General features: G+C 40.1%; 1 protein-coding gene across 1 annotated transcript in view; it reads left to right on the top strand.

The window, feature by feature from the left end:
* Window positions 1-15,046, top strand: part of DAB1 (DAB adaptor protein 1) — a 49,743-nt gene that overhangs the window by 15,322 nt on the left and 19,375 nt on the right. Inside the window, exons 3-7 of the mRNA XM_010716288.2 lie at window positions 2,944-3,075; window positions 3,823-3,942; window positions 4,494-4,532; window positions 5,813-5,878; window positions 10,200-10,259. Of these exons, the coding sequence (XP_010714590.1) occupies window positions 2,944-3,075; window positions 3,823-3,942; window positions 4,494-4,532; window positions 5,813-5,878; window positions 10,200-10,259 (417 nt within the window). The remainder of the gene's footprint in view (window positions 1-2,943; window positions 3,076-3,822; window positions 3,943-4,493; window positions 4,533-5,812; window positions 5,879-10,199; window positions 10,260-15,046) is intronic.

Here is a 15,046-nt window from a genome sequence, read left to right as displayed (position 1 = left end):
TCATGCCATCTAACTCACATATTTGACATGATTGCTGGGCCCTCCAAGTACTTAATTGATTGACTTAATTGATTTAGTGGCACTGGAGGCTATGGCATGGAAATAAAGGGACAAGATGAGGATAAGGGGTGAAAAAATTTATGATAGGTGCCAAGCAGCCTGAGGGAAATTAGAAATGCTACAGATCTCAGAAGTAGCTAAATCAATTCCATGTGATGTGCAGGGAGGGGCGGGAGGGAGAGGAGAAGAAGCAAGAGATGGAGTGGCAAAGGGGAGAGAAAATACTCTTGGGCTGCAGGGACCGGGCCAAGCACGAGGGGCTGACACATTAGGGATGGTGCCTGTGGTTGCTGCCCATATTGCTGCCTAGGAAGTATTTCAGACTTCCTTCTTTAACAGCAAGAAATGGCATCTGAACATATGAATAAAATGTAATATAGACATCAGGTTTAGCCTGAAAAGAACAACTGTTGCAGCACATGACTTAGTTAGCTGATACGAGGCTTTGTCAGTGCTTGCATTTTAAGATCATAAATGTTTTCAATAGTGACTAAAGTCACACGAGACCTAAAATAATTTGGAAGCTGTGTACAGAGAATTTATTTAACAACTGAAGCTTAATTATTAAATTACTTTCTAATCTGCGCAATATTTAATTGACTGTATTGAACCGCGGTACAAATTAAGTCTTCTCTGTAATGTGTTCTGCCATACTGCAGCCCTCCACCAATCCCACACCTCACTGAAGGCGTGCTAAATGGCTCATAGCAGCACTCAGCAAAGGTGCCATAAAAACATCAAATAGTTTGTGATGGACTCCACCAGCATGTGCATATAGGGGTGTCATAAACATCCCTGAGCTATGAAATGCTCCTTTATGGGCTCTTGACCCACTAGAGACAGGATTAAGTGGTAAAACCCTAAAGACAAAAGAGCCAGAGGAGCTGGGGTGGGAGGGGCTTTGCAAAAATGATGCAGTCCTGACCTGGTGTTTTACAGTGGTGAGTCTGTACCAACTGCAACAGGTGTCATTCCTGCTTAATGACGAGCAAAGAGTCAGACACTCGTAAAATAATATTTGGAAGAAAGTGCTGGAAAATGTAAAAAGGACACAGTCCATGAATCAAGCTCTGAAAGCACAGATTCAAAGGAGTGCTTGTACCTTCATTGTGGTACAAGCGTGTATGCAACGTTACGTTTTATGTGTATGTTCCAAGCCAGTATTCCTCAAACAAATAGAAAACCCTGCCTGCTCCATTCAGTGAAGCAGGATGATGTTGCAGTCACCTTTATTTAATTTGTGCAGTCTATGAGGTATCGTTACAAGCGTAACAATTTTCCAATAGTTAATGAGGGTTCCCGAATAAATCGGAGCATCTCCATCTGCTGTCTTACATTGTGGGCGATCTTTTGCCATGGTAGAATGGTCTTCAAATTTAATTCCACGAGGAAGGAATCTGATCACAGTTTAATTTCAGCGCAAAACGCTGTCTCGCAATCAATAAAGCAATGTCAAAGAACTTAGATTTAATAGGAGCCGGAGATAACGTTCCCTTGTCATATGCAGAATAGAGAGATGGGAACATTTCATTTCATTGTAAGAGATAGAATGCAAGCGTGCTTTCAGAGGAACCTAGTAAATCAATACCAGTGTTTTATCTAAGGAAGATCCCATCATTAATTTTGAACTCTTAACACGTTGTGAAAGTCTGGAGCACACCTTTAACTTAGCCATGTTCAGCCCAAAGTCAGCATCAAGCTTCCATTTCCCTAAGAACAAGCAGTCTCAATCTCAGGAAGCTAGGAGTCATTTAATGAGGAATGAAAGTAACATATGTCCCGTCTGCTGTTTTTATATGTAGTCAGCTTCCTCTTATGTGCTGCCTTCCCATTGAAACTCCTGTGCCTGTTCTGCGGGAGCCACATTACCTGTCACTGCCTCACGTGCACATGGCCCTCTCTCCTCCATATGCACACATCCTCTCTGGTTTTGAGTTTTAAAATGTTTTTTAAACTCTAAAAATAACCAGTTGTTTAGAGATTGCCTGGATACCACCCTGCTTCTCAAAAAGTGCTTTTCTCCAAACCAGCAGGAATCTGGACCTCAAAAGAAATCTCTGCGGCTTTGCCTGCTCTCAGAAATATCCCCGGATGAGTGGGGAGCAGGGTGATACATCAGAGGGTGGGAATTCAAACTAATGGGTTGAGTTAGAGAAACTTTTCAAGGACGTTATTCTGAGTAGAACCGCTTCAACATTACTTTGGTAATGAAATGGTAATTATATCAGAGTGAGAAGGATGCTAGTACTTGGTGTTGCTGTCTGGCCAAAACACGCTTCATAGGATTATAGAATCGTTAAGGCTGGAAAAGTGCACTAAGATCATCTGGTCCAGCCATCGATCCATCACCACCAAGCTTACTGTGCTTTTTTGGAGTTCTTTTACTGCTTTAAGTGAAACCTCACCTGCTGCTTAGTGCTGTAGAGATAAAGCGACCCTGCTGTCAGTTTGCAGAGATTGGATCTCTCACCCTTCATCCTGCAGTCTGTCCTCAGAGTTGCTCTGTGGGAAGCTACAAGTAGCTGCTGTGCTCTCTTCCTATTCCTACCAACAGGGATTCTGTACCTACGGTGCTGCTTACCTTTTAATTAGGTAGTGGTATGTGTTAATTGAATTATATCTCACCAGAAGATACAAAGAAAAATATTCAGTTGATGCTTTTTTATCAAATTATTAAAAGTAAGTCACGTTTGGCCAGACTTTGAAAAGGGAATAGGCATAAATAGTTCAGATGTTAATTGATTTTGACACCAGGGAATGCTTGTGTTTTTAATTCCATAGGTGCATTGAGATGCAGGTGAAGCACCGATGGAAGGAAACGATACAGATTTAATGGAACATTTTGATGGGTATTTCTTGCTGTGTTTTCTTCCTTTTTAATAGCTACTACAGCACCACCACGCAGTTCATGAGATATCGTACATCGCAAAGGATATCACAGACCACCGAGCGTTTGGATATGTGTGTGGGAAGGAGGGAAATCATCGATTTGTGGCAATAAAAACAGCCCAGGCAGTAAGTATCAGATAATTGTCATTTTCTTCATCGTAGTTCATAGAATCATATCACAGAATCATAGAATGGCCTGGGTTGAAAAGGACCACAATGATCATCTACTTCCAACCCCCTGTTATGTGCAGGGTCGCCAACCAGCAGACCAGGCTGCCCAGAGCCACATCCAGCCTGGTCTTGAATGCCTCCAGGGATGGGGCATCCACAGCCTCCTTGGGCAACCTGTTCTAGTGCTTCATCACCCTCTGTGTGAAAAACTTCCTCCTAATATCTAACCTAAACCTCTCTCGTCTCAGTTTAAAACCATTCCCCCTTGTCCTATCACTATCCACCCTCCTAAACAGTTGTACTCCCTCCTGTTTATACACTTCCTTCAAGTACTGGAAGGCCACAATGAGGTCTCCCTGGAGCCTTCTCTTCTCCAAGCTAAACAAGCCCGGTTTCCTCAACTTTTCCTCATAGGAGAGGTGCTCCAGCCCTTTGGTCCTCCTCTGGACCTGTTCCAAGAACTCAGTTGAAAGGCCGTGTTCATAACCAGCTGTTCAAGAAGCCCATCTTGTATTCTTTCTGTCTTTGGAGACTGTTTAGATGTTCTTAAATGGTCAATTAATGAAACCATTTTGGGAAAAAAGAAAAGAAGTAATATATTTCATTATTTACATTATTCTTGATGTATTCTTTTTTTCCAGTGATTACTTACAATTTTCCTTTCCTCTATAGAAACCTTTCACACTGCTTCTATTTCCGTAGGCTGAACCTGTGATTCTGGACTTGCGAGATCTGTTTCAGCTCATCTATGAACTGAAACAAAGGGAAGAAATGGAAAAAAAGGCGCAAAAGGACAAGCAGTGTGAACAGGCGGTATACCAGGTACATGCATAAGCTTAGACTACCACCAAAAAAAATGTTTGAAGTATCCCCAAGAATTCCTCCAAAGAGGCCCCCTCAGCCTTTGTTGACAGTGGTAGGTTTGAATGAAAAATGTGTATCTAAGAGCTCAGAAGTAGGATTAAACAGCGATGAAAGAGGTCACCTGGGGTAAGATGAACATGCTTAGCGACTTGAAATGTCCTGCTCATTTCCAAGACAGAGTTTCTTCTAGTTGAAAACTTAAATGAAGGCCACTGTGTTGCAAGTTGTGCTTTTAACATCTTGTACTTTAGAGATGATTCATTAAACTTCTGAATGTGTGCATTTGGGTCAAATCAAATAAGGTGCAGGTTGCTAAACTCTCATGAAACAAGAATAGTGTTACTTTGTAGAATAACTTGACTTTATCTGCATACTAAAGAAAGAGAACTATATACTTACCTGCACATTTTGCTTAGTTCTTTGCTGTCCTTTAGTATCTGAATACAGTTCTTTTATCTCTGCCGTTTATGTTCTTTGCTTTTACTGCCTGTCCTCTTACTTTGCTGTAGACAATTTTGGAAGAAGATGTAGAAGACCCTGTATACCAGGTAATTTCTGAAGCTGCACGACCTGGGAGTTTCAGAAATGACTAGATATATGTTATCTTCAAACACAGCCAAAGCCTTTCACAAAATGTTTTGAAATGTACTGAGATAGATTTCACGAGAGACTACATTTTACAGAAAGTAGCACGTTTAGGGATTAAGATGTAATAGCACAGCATTTCTGCATAGAAATATTAGATTGAATCTTTCCTAAAATGTACTTTTTGAATCCAGATTTGAAGTTTCCAACTGAGATTTGTCATTATTTCCTTATTTTTTTAACACGCAATCTAACAGAAAAGAGTTCCTTCGAAAATAAGGAAGTTGACACCTCATTTTTATAGCAATAAATTAACATCTTGTTGTTGGCTTCTATGCAGCCAGAATTTCATTCAGAGAGTGAATATTTGTTAAAAAGAAACACAGAGGAATTAATGTTATAATGCTCTCCCTTGTTGGCATTTTGGGTTATGATTTAATAATAAATCTGTAGTTTAAGTCTTGTTTCATCCAAGCAAAATGCCTGGGAGTAAAGATAATTATCAGAAATATGTCAATATATTCATGTCCAATATCCTGCTGAGTGTGAAGAAGAAAAAGATGTAATTTCATTCTCGTGTTTTTGTGCTTAGATTTGTGTTTTGTGGAGATTTTGTGTTCTTCCACTTAAAAATACCAGTTGGAGGCACACTGAAAGAAACCAATTCAAGCATTAGTGACTATTGAGCACTGTCTAAGGTGTTTCAAGGAAGATGAGAAGAATTAGGATGCCCTAAATTATGGTTCAGCTTTTATAATGTCAGGAGTTTTACTTTATGTGTTCCTCACAATAAAACAAGAAGCTGAAGATGAAAAGTGTTGTGACAGCCTTTCACCATGTGGTATGTTGCACGAGCTCCAGCCTATTCTCCCAGTTTGGATTTTGCTTTTTTCTTCATAGATAATAAATACGTAGGGAAATAATTGCCATTATGTAAAAGAAGCAAAATTCACGTTGACTTCAGAAAATTAATACTGGACCACAGGCGGTATCCCTAGTGAGAAAGAATTAGGAAGCTGCTCTAATGATCATTAGAGGAGATTTAGGTCTATTCTCTGCTGGTTTATGAAATATGAAACAACCTTACTCTGTGCTTTCCAACAAACCAGTTGTCTGGTTCCATTCAGCCTTTACTTTGAACTTGTTTCTTTAATGCCTGCCTGTGTTTTTATGTGGAATTCCAAATTGCCTTTTTCCCTCTGTTTCATCTTTGACTTTTCCTCTCTGGCTGCTGGTGTAATAGTACATTGTGTTTGAGGCTGGACATGAGCCAATCCGTGAGCCTGAAACAGAAGAAAACATTTATCAGGTATAAAATCACTGCTTCTGTGTTTTCATTGCAACAGTTGCGAGCATTTAGTAAAACACATTTCATATATAATTCACTTTTATTAGTTTTCATTCATCGCAAAAAATGTCTGACATTTCATTCTTATGACCTTACATGAATAATCTGCCAGTCTCCGTGTATTTATTTGTTTGTCTGTTCAGCTTCTGCAGGTTTTATTAACTTTGTCTGTAAGTTTTGCCAAATTATGAAGGGTCTTAAACCTTGAGCACACCATATAAAGTGATTATTGGTGGGTTCTCTTTTCTCCTTTTAATTCATAGAAACTTTTTACAGCTGGTCTAAGAAACTGATAGTGAAATCTCATAGAGACCATCTAAGCAATTCTTAGGCATTTTATTGGTACTTTTCTTCATTTTTGGCTAAGCAAGGATAACAACTGAGCAAAACATAAGAGTTATCAATGGATATCTCCCATACTGGGGAAAATATTTTCATTGTGTATGTATTACGTTAGAGCTCAAGCTTGTGTTCTTCACAAAAGGATTGCATTGAAAGCAATATAAAATAATCTTTAGTTGTTCAATTTCTCCACAAGGGATCAGTGCAGGATTTATTAAAATATAATGTAATTCATTCCGTATCACATACTAGGAACAAATCTGGAGATAGACAGAAATCTCTCTATGCTGTAAGAAAACAAAAGATTTGAGGAAATCTTTTGGTGTAGAGGGAAAGGAGATCCAGGAATTTAATGTGATTAAACATTTCATCTGGCTGTTTCTCCTATTAGCAGTGGTTGATCTGCTAATAGGAGAAGCTTTTTTGAGGTAGACAGGAGCAGGGAAACAACAAAAATGAGGAAAAGTTTTTTTAAGTAATGAGAAGAGGTAGGAAGATAATAGAATCAAATAAGCAGGTAGAGTAGCTGTAAAACAGAATAGAAAGAAGCTAAATTGGGAAAGGGAAATGCAAATGAAAAATTAGAAAACAACAATCTTGTAGACACCATTACAGGGTCATTAAGGTGAAGTTTGCATAACCTGTTTCTGTAGATTTCGTGGCATCCCTGCCGTGCAAAATAATGTACGCATTACATCCATAGAGCAAAGCATTCAGAGCTCTCAAGGTGAGAGCATGCCTAAGGTTGAATATTTTCTACCACATAGTGCTGAAAGGTTGGGTATTTTCAGAAAAACTGTCCCTTATAAAATGGCTACTTGAATTTTGTGCTAGAAACAAAGCTCCAATGATAACAGCATTCAGACATAACAACATTTTGATAGTTCTTCATCGGAGCACAAACAAAGCTTGTAGGGAGGTTGTGAAGAAGTATCAGTGAAAGGAAGCACAAATGAGGTTGTCAGTCCAAGGGTTTGCAGATCTAAAGCTGACTGGTGGATGTGGAAGAAGTAGGATGTATATCTTGAGGAGCTGGCTAGAGAAAAGGAACTCACCTAGAGAATAGAAGCACTCATTGGATGTTTACGTAAAATGGAAATATAAGATGGGAAACAGATAGTGAGTTACTCATCTCAAGGTTACTGGCCTGTAAGTCACCAGAGAGTTGCTCAAGGTTTCATTTGACAGTCTTGGGATGTGAAGTGTTTTCTCCCACAGAAAATACGCAGAAGTGCGCTGAAAATACCTGTGATAAATAATACACCACAATCTAGGTGTATGCAGTCTAGCGTTGTCCTGCTCTTTATTTACTGCAGGCAATACCTTGGAAAGAGCAAATACTGAGATTAGATACCAGCAGGTCTTATTCTGTGATCTATCACAACGGGCAGATGCTGAAGTATAGCTGCCAGAGACTTGCCCAGAGCCACTGGCTCCCAAGTTCCCACATACCTCATGGCTTGCTATAAATCTGGGATTCCACATCTTATGCTGAGATCACCAGAAAAATTGTTTCTCTTAGAAGATCTTGATGAATGTAGAACCATCCAGGTTTTTATTAAAAGTGAAATTGGAAAAGGTCCTCTTTGTTGCTTTGTTTTTCGCTTGGTACCAATCCTCAGTTGCCTCATAGCTCCTCACCTCAGCCTGGCAAAATCTGTCATCTGGTTCTGCTCTGTTTTTTCAACCAAGAGCTGGTACTCAAAAAGTTCTATTCTCCCATGGTAAAAGAGATTCCTGCCCAGTGAGTAGCTGAAGATGGAAGATATATACTGAATGTGATAATCTCTAATTTTGTTTAATGTAGTAGAGGTCACAACTTCCTTTCTTCTCTCTCTGTCTATCACCTTTCTTGGATATGTTATCCCAAAAGCTACATCTGTTTGCTCTTTTAATCCTGTCTCTCTACATAATGTATTAGTTAGAATCATTTAAGTTGGAAAATACCTTCAAGGTCATCAAGGCAACCATCAAGAATTAATCACTGAGCTTGAATTGATCACTGAGCATCCACCTATCCTTTCTCTCGTGTCAGATTTCTTAATGGCATCTCTTTGCCTGTCTGTTTTATTATAGTGAGATGGGGATGGGATTTCGCTATGCATTTTTGTAATGTTTATGTTGAGCACTGCTCTGTATGGAGGGGTAAGATCTCTGCTGCAAAGAGTTGACAATCTAAGGCCAGGGTTTTGAGTTGTGGTGTTCACGTTCCTGTAAGATGCAAGTACATCAAACTGGTTTGCAAACTGTCCTAGAGGCAGAGCTGTCAGCAGCGCTGGTGCTTCTAGCACTATGCTGATATGGCCAAGCAAAGAGAAAAGCAGGGACTACTGAGAAGAAAAAGAAGAGAACGACTGCAGGGGAAGCTTTCCAGGGAGAAAATAAAAATTCCATACTGGTTCTAGTTTATGAATAGTTAATCTCACAGCATTTGTTCTCTCTTCAAGGAAGACTAAGCATTCCAGTAACTTATGAAATAGAGTATTCATGGTTTTGCACAGTCGCCTAGCAGTCTGTGAAGAGAGAGCCTTTTTCTATTAGACTGAATTGTTCCTTTCTCACCAGTCTCGCATACCTCGTATGATACATGGCTTTAGTGGAAAAGACCAGTACTTTCAGAAAACTGAGGGAAACAAGTCATTCCTGGGCCAGGAACAGAAAAGAAGTCTTAAAAATGTGCCTGTAATAATAAATTGCATTCTGTTTCTGTGAGGGTTCTGTATTCATGCCTCTTGATTGCTCTTGAATAGATTCTTCCATGTGCACTGTGTTAAAGATTGAACACTTAAATGTGAGCATGCAGGTCCTAGGACAGTAGAGAGACCTCTGGATATAGAAACTAAGAAATAATTATGCAGTTCTGTGAATAAACAGTTCCTTCAGCTTTCCCTAAAATAGATCTGTGCTCATATCAAAACTCCAAGGTATTTATTGTCTTAGAAAACAAAAGGATCTGTCAAATCTATAGGATTATTTCTGCTGTTAACCTGTGAGGTTTCATAAATGTTTGAGCCATAACCTTAGGTTGAGTGCCTTTGTTCAGTGGAAAAGCAGCGCTGATTTACTTAGAGCATGTGTGTCTATTTAGAGCCTCTGTTTTTTTTTACTGTTCCTTTAGCTTGTGTCATTTACAATAGGCATTTAGTGCTTTTAGGAAGGAGAAGAAATACAGTCACAAATTATAAATATGTAAAACAGCAGTCCTTAGGCATGCTAAACCCAGTATTACAGAGCAAATGAATTCACACGACTAGGATGTAAATGCCCACGGTGTAAATTATGACTGTTGACTCACTTAGTTTATTTAATTGTATCATCATCGTCCCTAGCCACAAGAGAGGCTGTTGACTCCAGCTCCCTGGCTGTCAGTGGCTGTGCAGCCTCAAACCCTGGCAGGCCATAATTCTTTACAGAATTGCAGATTTGTGACCAACTATCACTTAGAGCAGCCCATGGGACCCAATCACTGCAGGGATACATGTGGCTTCACTTGACTTAGATTATTAAAAGAATTGGAAGGGAGATATCGAATGCCATAGGCCAAACATCTCTCTCTCTGATTGCACTGCTGCTCTGGATCTCTTTTACAGAGGAAGATGACATTCTGACCTGATCATAACTCCCATGTCCATCTTCTAACTCCCAAGTAAAATGATTAAGCAACCACTTTTGTAGGAAAGAGATCCAAATGCACCTGAATTTCATGCAGCTGGACTAAACTGAGAATGAAAATCTCATCTCTGAGCACTACTGAGTTTTAGGTTTTTAAAAATTCAGCTAGATGTTCTATTTCTTCAGTGCCATCTTCATCAACATCGCTGCTTGAATGTCAAGGATACCATCCTTAAGCAACTGCCTTGTATTTAAATATCAGTTGCAGACTTTGACTTTTCATCAAACCTGCTGGAAGAGTGACCATAGTGTCTGTTTGCTGTTGCAGGTTCCTACCAGCCAAAAGAAGGAAGGTGTTTATGATGTGCCAAAAAGTCAACCTGTAAGTGTAAGTATCTTCATTATTTATATGCAGGGAAGAAGGTATGTTTCTTAGCTTCTGTGACCTTTATTGTTGCTTGTAGTGTTTGCCACATCCCTTAGGATGTGAATTTCGTCAGTGATCTACTATTGTTGTTTCAAAGTAACCAAGGCTGGTAATGTCTCTTATATCCATCTCATTCATTACTTGAATCTCCTCCTTTTTGTCTTTTCTGGTTGATTCTTACGCAAGTCACCATTTATAAAAGTGATGTCTAGTTAAGAGTTGACAGAGAGCCTTCTGCATGTTAATGCGTGGATTTTTGCTGCTTGGATCAAAAGAGTTATTCCATTACCCAAAGCTATATAAGGCTTGTCACCCTTTCTCACTGCTACAGTCACAAAACACATGCCAACTGGACGTGGCTGTGTTTTCTCCCCATGCACTCCCTGAGGTTTCCTCCCAAACGGTTGTGTTATTTCTGTAGTGCTTGAAGTACCTAACAGGCTGAGTATCAATAGAGATGGTAGACTGAATTCTTTCTGCTTTGTGCCTTGCATGGACAGTTGATTTTGCTCGAAAAGGAGGGTAATGCACTGTTCTGTCCAAATGGCACCATTCCCTTTCTGCATCTGAGCATCTAGAAGTGGTGAAACATTTATCCTCTGAACATATAAGGAATGGTAACAAGCTGGTGAGAGAAGTGGAATGACAGATGTCTTAGCAAGAAAACATACATTTGCTGAAGGGTGGGTTGTGTTGTTTCGTGTACATTTGTGTAAATGAAACAATATCTTGATAAAATGTAGATTGTGTTGGTTACACAGAAATTGCGTATTTCAGAGGATCTGTGTGTGAAAAATGGAGGAAAAGGTCAGGATTTCAGTCTGCTGTAAGCATGGCAGAAATGCCTGTGTTCGGGAGAGGGAAAGAGAGGGGCTCATTTCACACAAGGATGTGGTAAATTGCACAGCTTGGGCTGAGCACAGAGACTGAGATGCCAAATAAAAAAGATAAATGCTGGGGAGGGGCTGGATGGGGGTCTGAATTGTGACACTTCTGAGGTTTGCACAAACAAACAAAACTTGCCATAAATATTTCATGATAATCCACTAGGAGGAGGGAGCCATCATCTTGTTGGCTGGGAAAATGTAGGAAGATAACTCACATTGCATAGCTAATTAAAGGTATTCATGGACCAGGAATAGCTGTAGATTTTTCACTCATTTCTCACATAGCTCAGTGTTAGAGTTTTTCCTCTGTGTGTTTCTTGTGACTTTTTTATTATTCCTTCCGTGATGTTTCAGATTTACTCTGGGTATAGTCTGTAATTTAGGTCATTGCAGTATAACTGTGTGTAGTGTACACTTGAAATCATGCCTGCAGACACTTTGGTTTTAGACTGTCCTGATAAAGAGCATAGCTGTGAGATATAAGGCATATGGAACCGACCCTGTAATCATCAAATGTATTAAATGTGTCATCTCTATGGAGTGTGTTGCAGACTTAATTTTTTTGTTATTTCATGGCTATATTAAAGCTGTTTAGACCTCTTCCTCCGAACAAGTTTCTACTTTAATTTATAAAAAGAAAAACGAGAAGAGGGAGAAACACGTAGCAGAGATTTTATTTCCCCTTTTTATAGTAATATGTATTAAAAAAAAAAGAGGAAAGAAAAGAAAAGCAGAGATCGCTCTTAAAATTAGCAATTTAATATTCCACTGCCCATCTGATTTATTGCTCACCCTTCCGTGTGTGAGACTCTCTGTCATTGAGACACTTACCATATATTTTTTTTTCAATTTATAGCTGTCCTTATTATATAAACCTCTAAAATTCAATCTGAGGGCAAATAATCTAGCTCATCTACCTGGTTTAAACTTATAAGGACACTTCCTTTATTAGGAGGTCTTGCTTTCATTAATTTCATAATGGATGAGGGAAGAGAGAAACTTTTTGTAGCTCCTAATAGGTTTCAGGCATCATGAATTCTCTCTCCTGACAATAAATGCAGCACTTAATAAAAATGCAGCAAGTTTTGCTCAGGTTCAGGCTGAATTACCCACGTTCCCTAGATAGAGATTGATTTTCCATCTTGGGATTGTTTTTCTCCGATGTGTTCTCAGGCAAATTATCCATAGCTTCAGCACATCAAGGTGGGGGCATGGAGCTGGTCATCTTGGTGCCATCCACCTTTGGCTCTCTGTGAAGAGGAGAGAAATAGGCACCTCTAGGGATGTCCTCCTGTCTTGTGAGGTGTCCCTCTCAAGTGGAGGTGAGAGTATGTCCAGATATGTCCAGCTGTTATTCCCTTGTGGCTCTGGAAGAGCCTTAAAGGATGTGAAGGAATGATAAGGAACTGACTTTCGATAGTTACGCTTAGTTGGGATGAGTTCTACTATAATGTTGAGCATAAAAGGCAGAATGCAGCTCAGCTTCAAACACACTCTTCTCTAAGAATCCAGTTTTCTTCCTATATCTGTATTTCCCTTCTTCTGTATTGACTCTTCTTGTACTCATTCTCATTTCCTCTTTGTTTCTTCCTTAGATAAATTCTTATATTCTCAATTCAATGGGGGTAGGCATCAAGCAAACAAAGAAAGCAAGCTTATCCCAAAGAGCTTGTGTTAAGTGGTACATGCTCCACTTAAAAATTGTACTTCTGTAAGGGAAATTAACTGTTCTAAAAAAGTGAAATGTTTAATGAGCTCTTTTTGTTGTAATTTCCCATCGTCTCCCCCTTTATACATACACATCAAGTTCTACCTGTCATGGTGTTTTATTAGAGTCAGACTGTAAATACCCTTCACTGAGACTGTCAGTCACATCACAATAAAACCTTCTCATCAAAATGTCTAAACTCTCTGCTTACCATTTTATGAAGGCTTTCAAACAACTCGTCTTAACTGCTGTATAAAGATTCAAAGCGTTGCAGCTGAAGCCTCACAGTGCAGGCAGCCATTTAGCTGTACCATCTACATGGGAAATATTCCCAAATGAGCACAGAGCAGGCAGGGAGTAGTTGGCTGTCTTAGGGCAAAGGGGTGGGAAGACCAACAGCCTACCCAGAAGGATGCTCACCACGACCTCTAGTTGAAGATGAAGCTGGGCTGGACCAGAGCCCACCCAAGTCTTGGGGCCACAAGGACCCTGGCCCTCCTGCCAAAACGAGGAGCTGTGTTTGGGAGAGCTGTGTTTTATTTCTGGCTAGGAACACATTGACATTTGCAGATTTTTCAGATCCTATGTCAAAAGAAGCGTGCCTGGAAGGCATCATCTGGAAGCTATGGGCACGCCATCTCCAGGAGCTCTCACAGAAGGTCTGGCCCTGGAGTAATGGCATCTCAAAATGTCTGGCAATAGAGCAGCTCAGAGCAGCTTTCCAGATGATTCTGATCCTCTAACAAGTGACTTTTTTCAGTGGCAGTTGGTGTGGAAGAAAGCTTTGTAACCATGCCTTTCCCATAAGTTTGCATCAGTATCCTTACTTTACAAACTGATGATGTTGACTTCAGCCTCTGCCATCAGCTTTTGGGATCCGATTTTCATACAGGAGAAGAAAGAGAGTGCACATACCCAACCTCTGACCATCCGTGCCTGCAAAGCCTTCCCTTTCTGCTTACCTTTGCTGAAAGACTCCTGCAGTCAAATGCCTGACTTAACTGCATTCAGCCCAATCCCATGTCCAAGGCTTAACACTGGGCATGGATTTTTATCAGGCACAGCTAACTGTGGCAACATTTGAAAATACATTAGTTTGTTAGGATAATGTTTTGAGTCTTGCATTTCTCTGATGTCTGGGGAGGCATTTAGAGCAGTGGATATGCATACGCATCTTTGGAGTAGTCGTGGTATCAACTGTTCTGATTTTGTACAGCACTGGGTGCATTGAGATGCGTGGAGCTGGCATTAGGTGCCAGTCAAGGTCCGTCCCCTTTCTGTATTTGTAAGATCATAATATCATAGAATGGTTTGAGTTGGAAGGGACCTTTAAGATCGTGTAGTTCCAACACAATAGGCAGGGACACCTCCCTCTAGACCAGCTTGCTCACAGCTCCATCCAGCCTGGCCTTGAGTGCTTCCAGGGAGGGAAAAGTTGAAGAGTTTTCACTACCATTTCCTATAAAAGGAAATACCTGAGGTACACGGGGAATTCAGAATTAAGTTAAGAGAAAATAAACATATGATTAAGTGCGTGTTTTGATCACATCAAGAGATCCTTAATTTGAAGGAGGCTATTGAGCAGCAGTGAGACAGTTCGTCAGTGCGTTGTCTGTAATCGGGAGCACTTCTTTGTTGAGTTATCACACCGCTCCATTAATCCCACAGCAGTTTTGTGGGATGACAGTGTGCCTGTTGGATATTAGCAGGTCCCAACCTACTGGCTGCGGTTTCACTGATTATTGGTTTAGTCACAGTTCTGCTGTGCTCCTTCGTTAGAGTTCTAATTGTGTTTTTTAGAATGAATTGTAGTTAATTAGCAAGCAGCTTGCAGCTCGTGGAGCTCGTGTAATATTAGCATTCCTTGTGTATAAAGATGTGCAAGTAACCAAAGCCTTGATGACCTAGAACAATGGTTTTAACCATCAGAAAAAAATACTTGATATAGCCAAAATATTTACATTTTCAACTAAAATGAAAAATATATGTATCTTCAGGATCCATGTTAACCATTGACTCGTCATTAAACTTTCCACGTGAAATGCACATAGGGCTCAAAAGCACAGGGCAGCAGCATGGTCAGGAGATCCCTCTGTTATCTGCTGGGCCAAGTGGAGGGCAGGAAATGTGTACAAATCCCTCTGCTGTGAGAG

This window comes from Meleagris gallopavo, chromosome 10, assembly GCF_000146605.3.
Source record: "Meleagris gallopavo isolate NT-WF06-2002-E0010 breed Aviagen turkey brand Nicholas breeding stock chromosome 10, Turkey_5.1, whole genome shotgun sequence".
NCBI lineage: Eukaryota > Metazoa > Chordata > Aves > Galliformes > Phasianidae > Meleagris > Meleagris gallopavo.
Note: the sequence above shows the minus strand (reverse complement) of the source record. Positions and strands in the feature narration are given on the sequence as shown.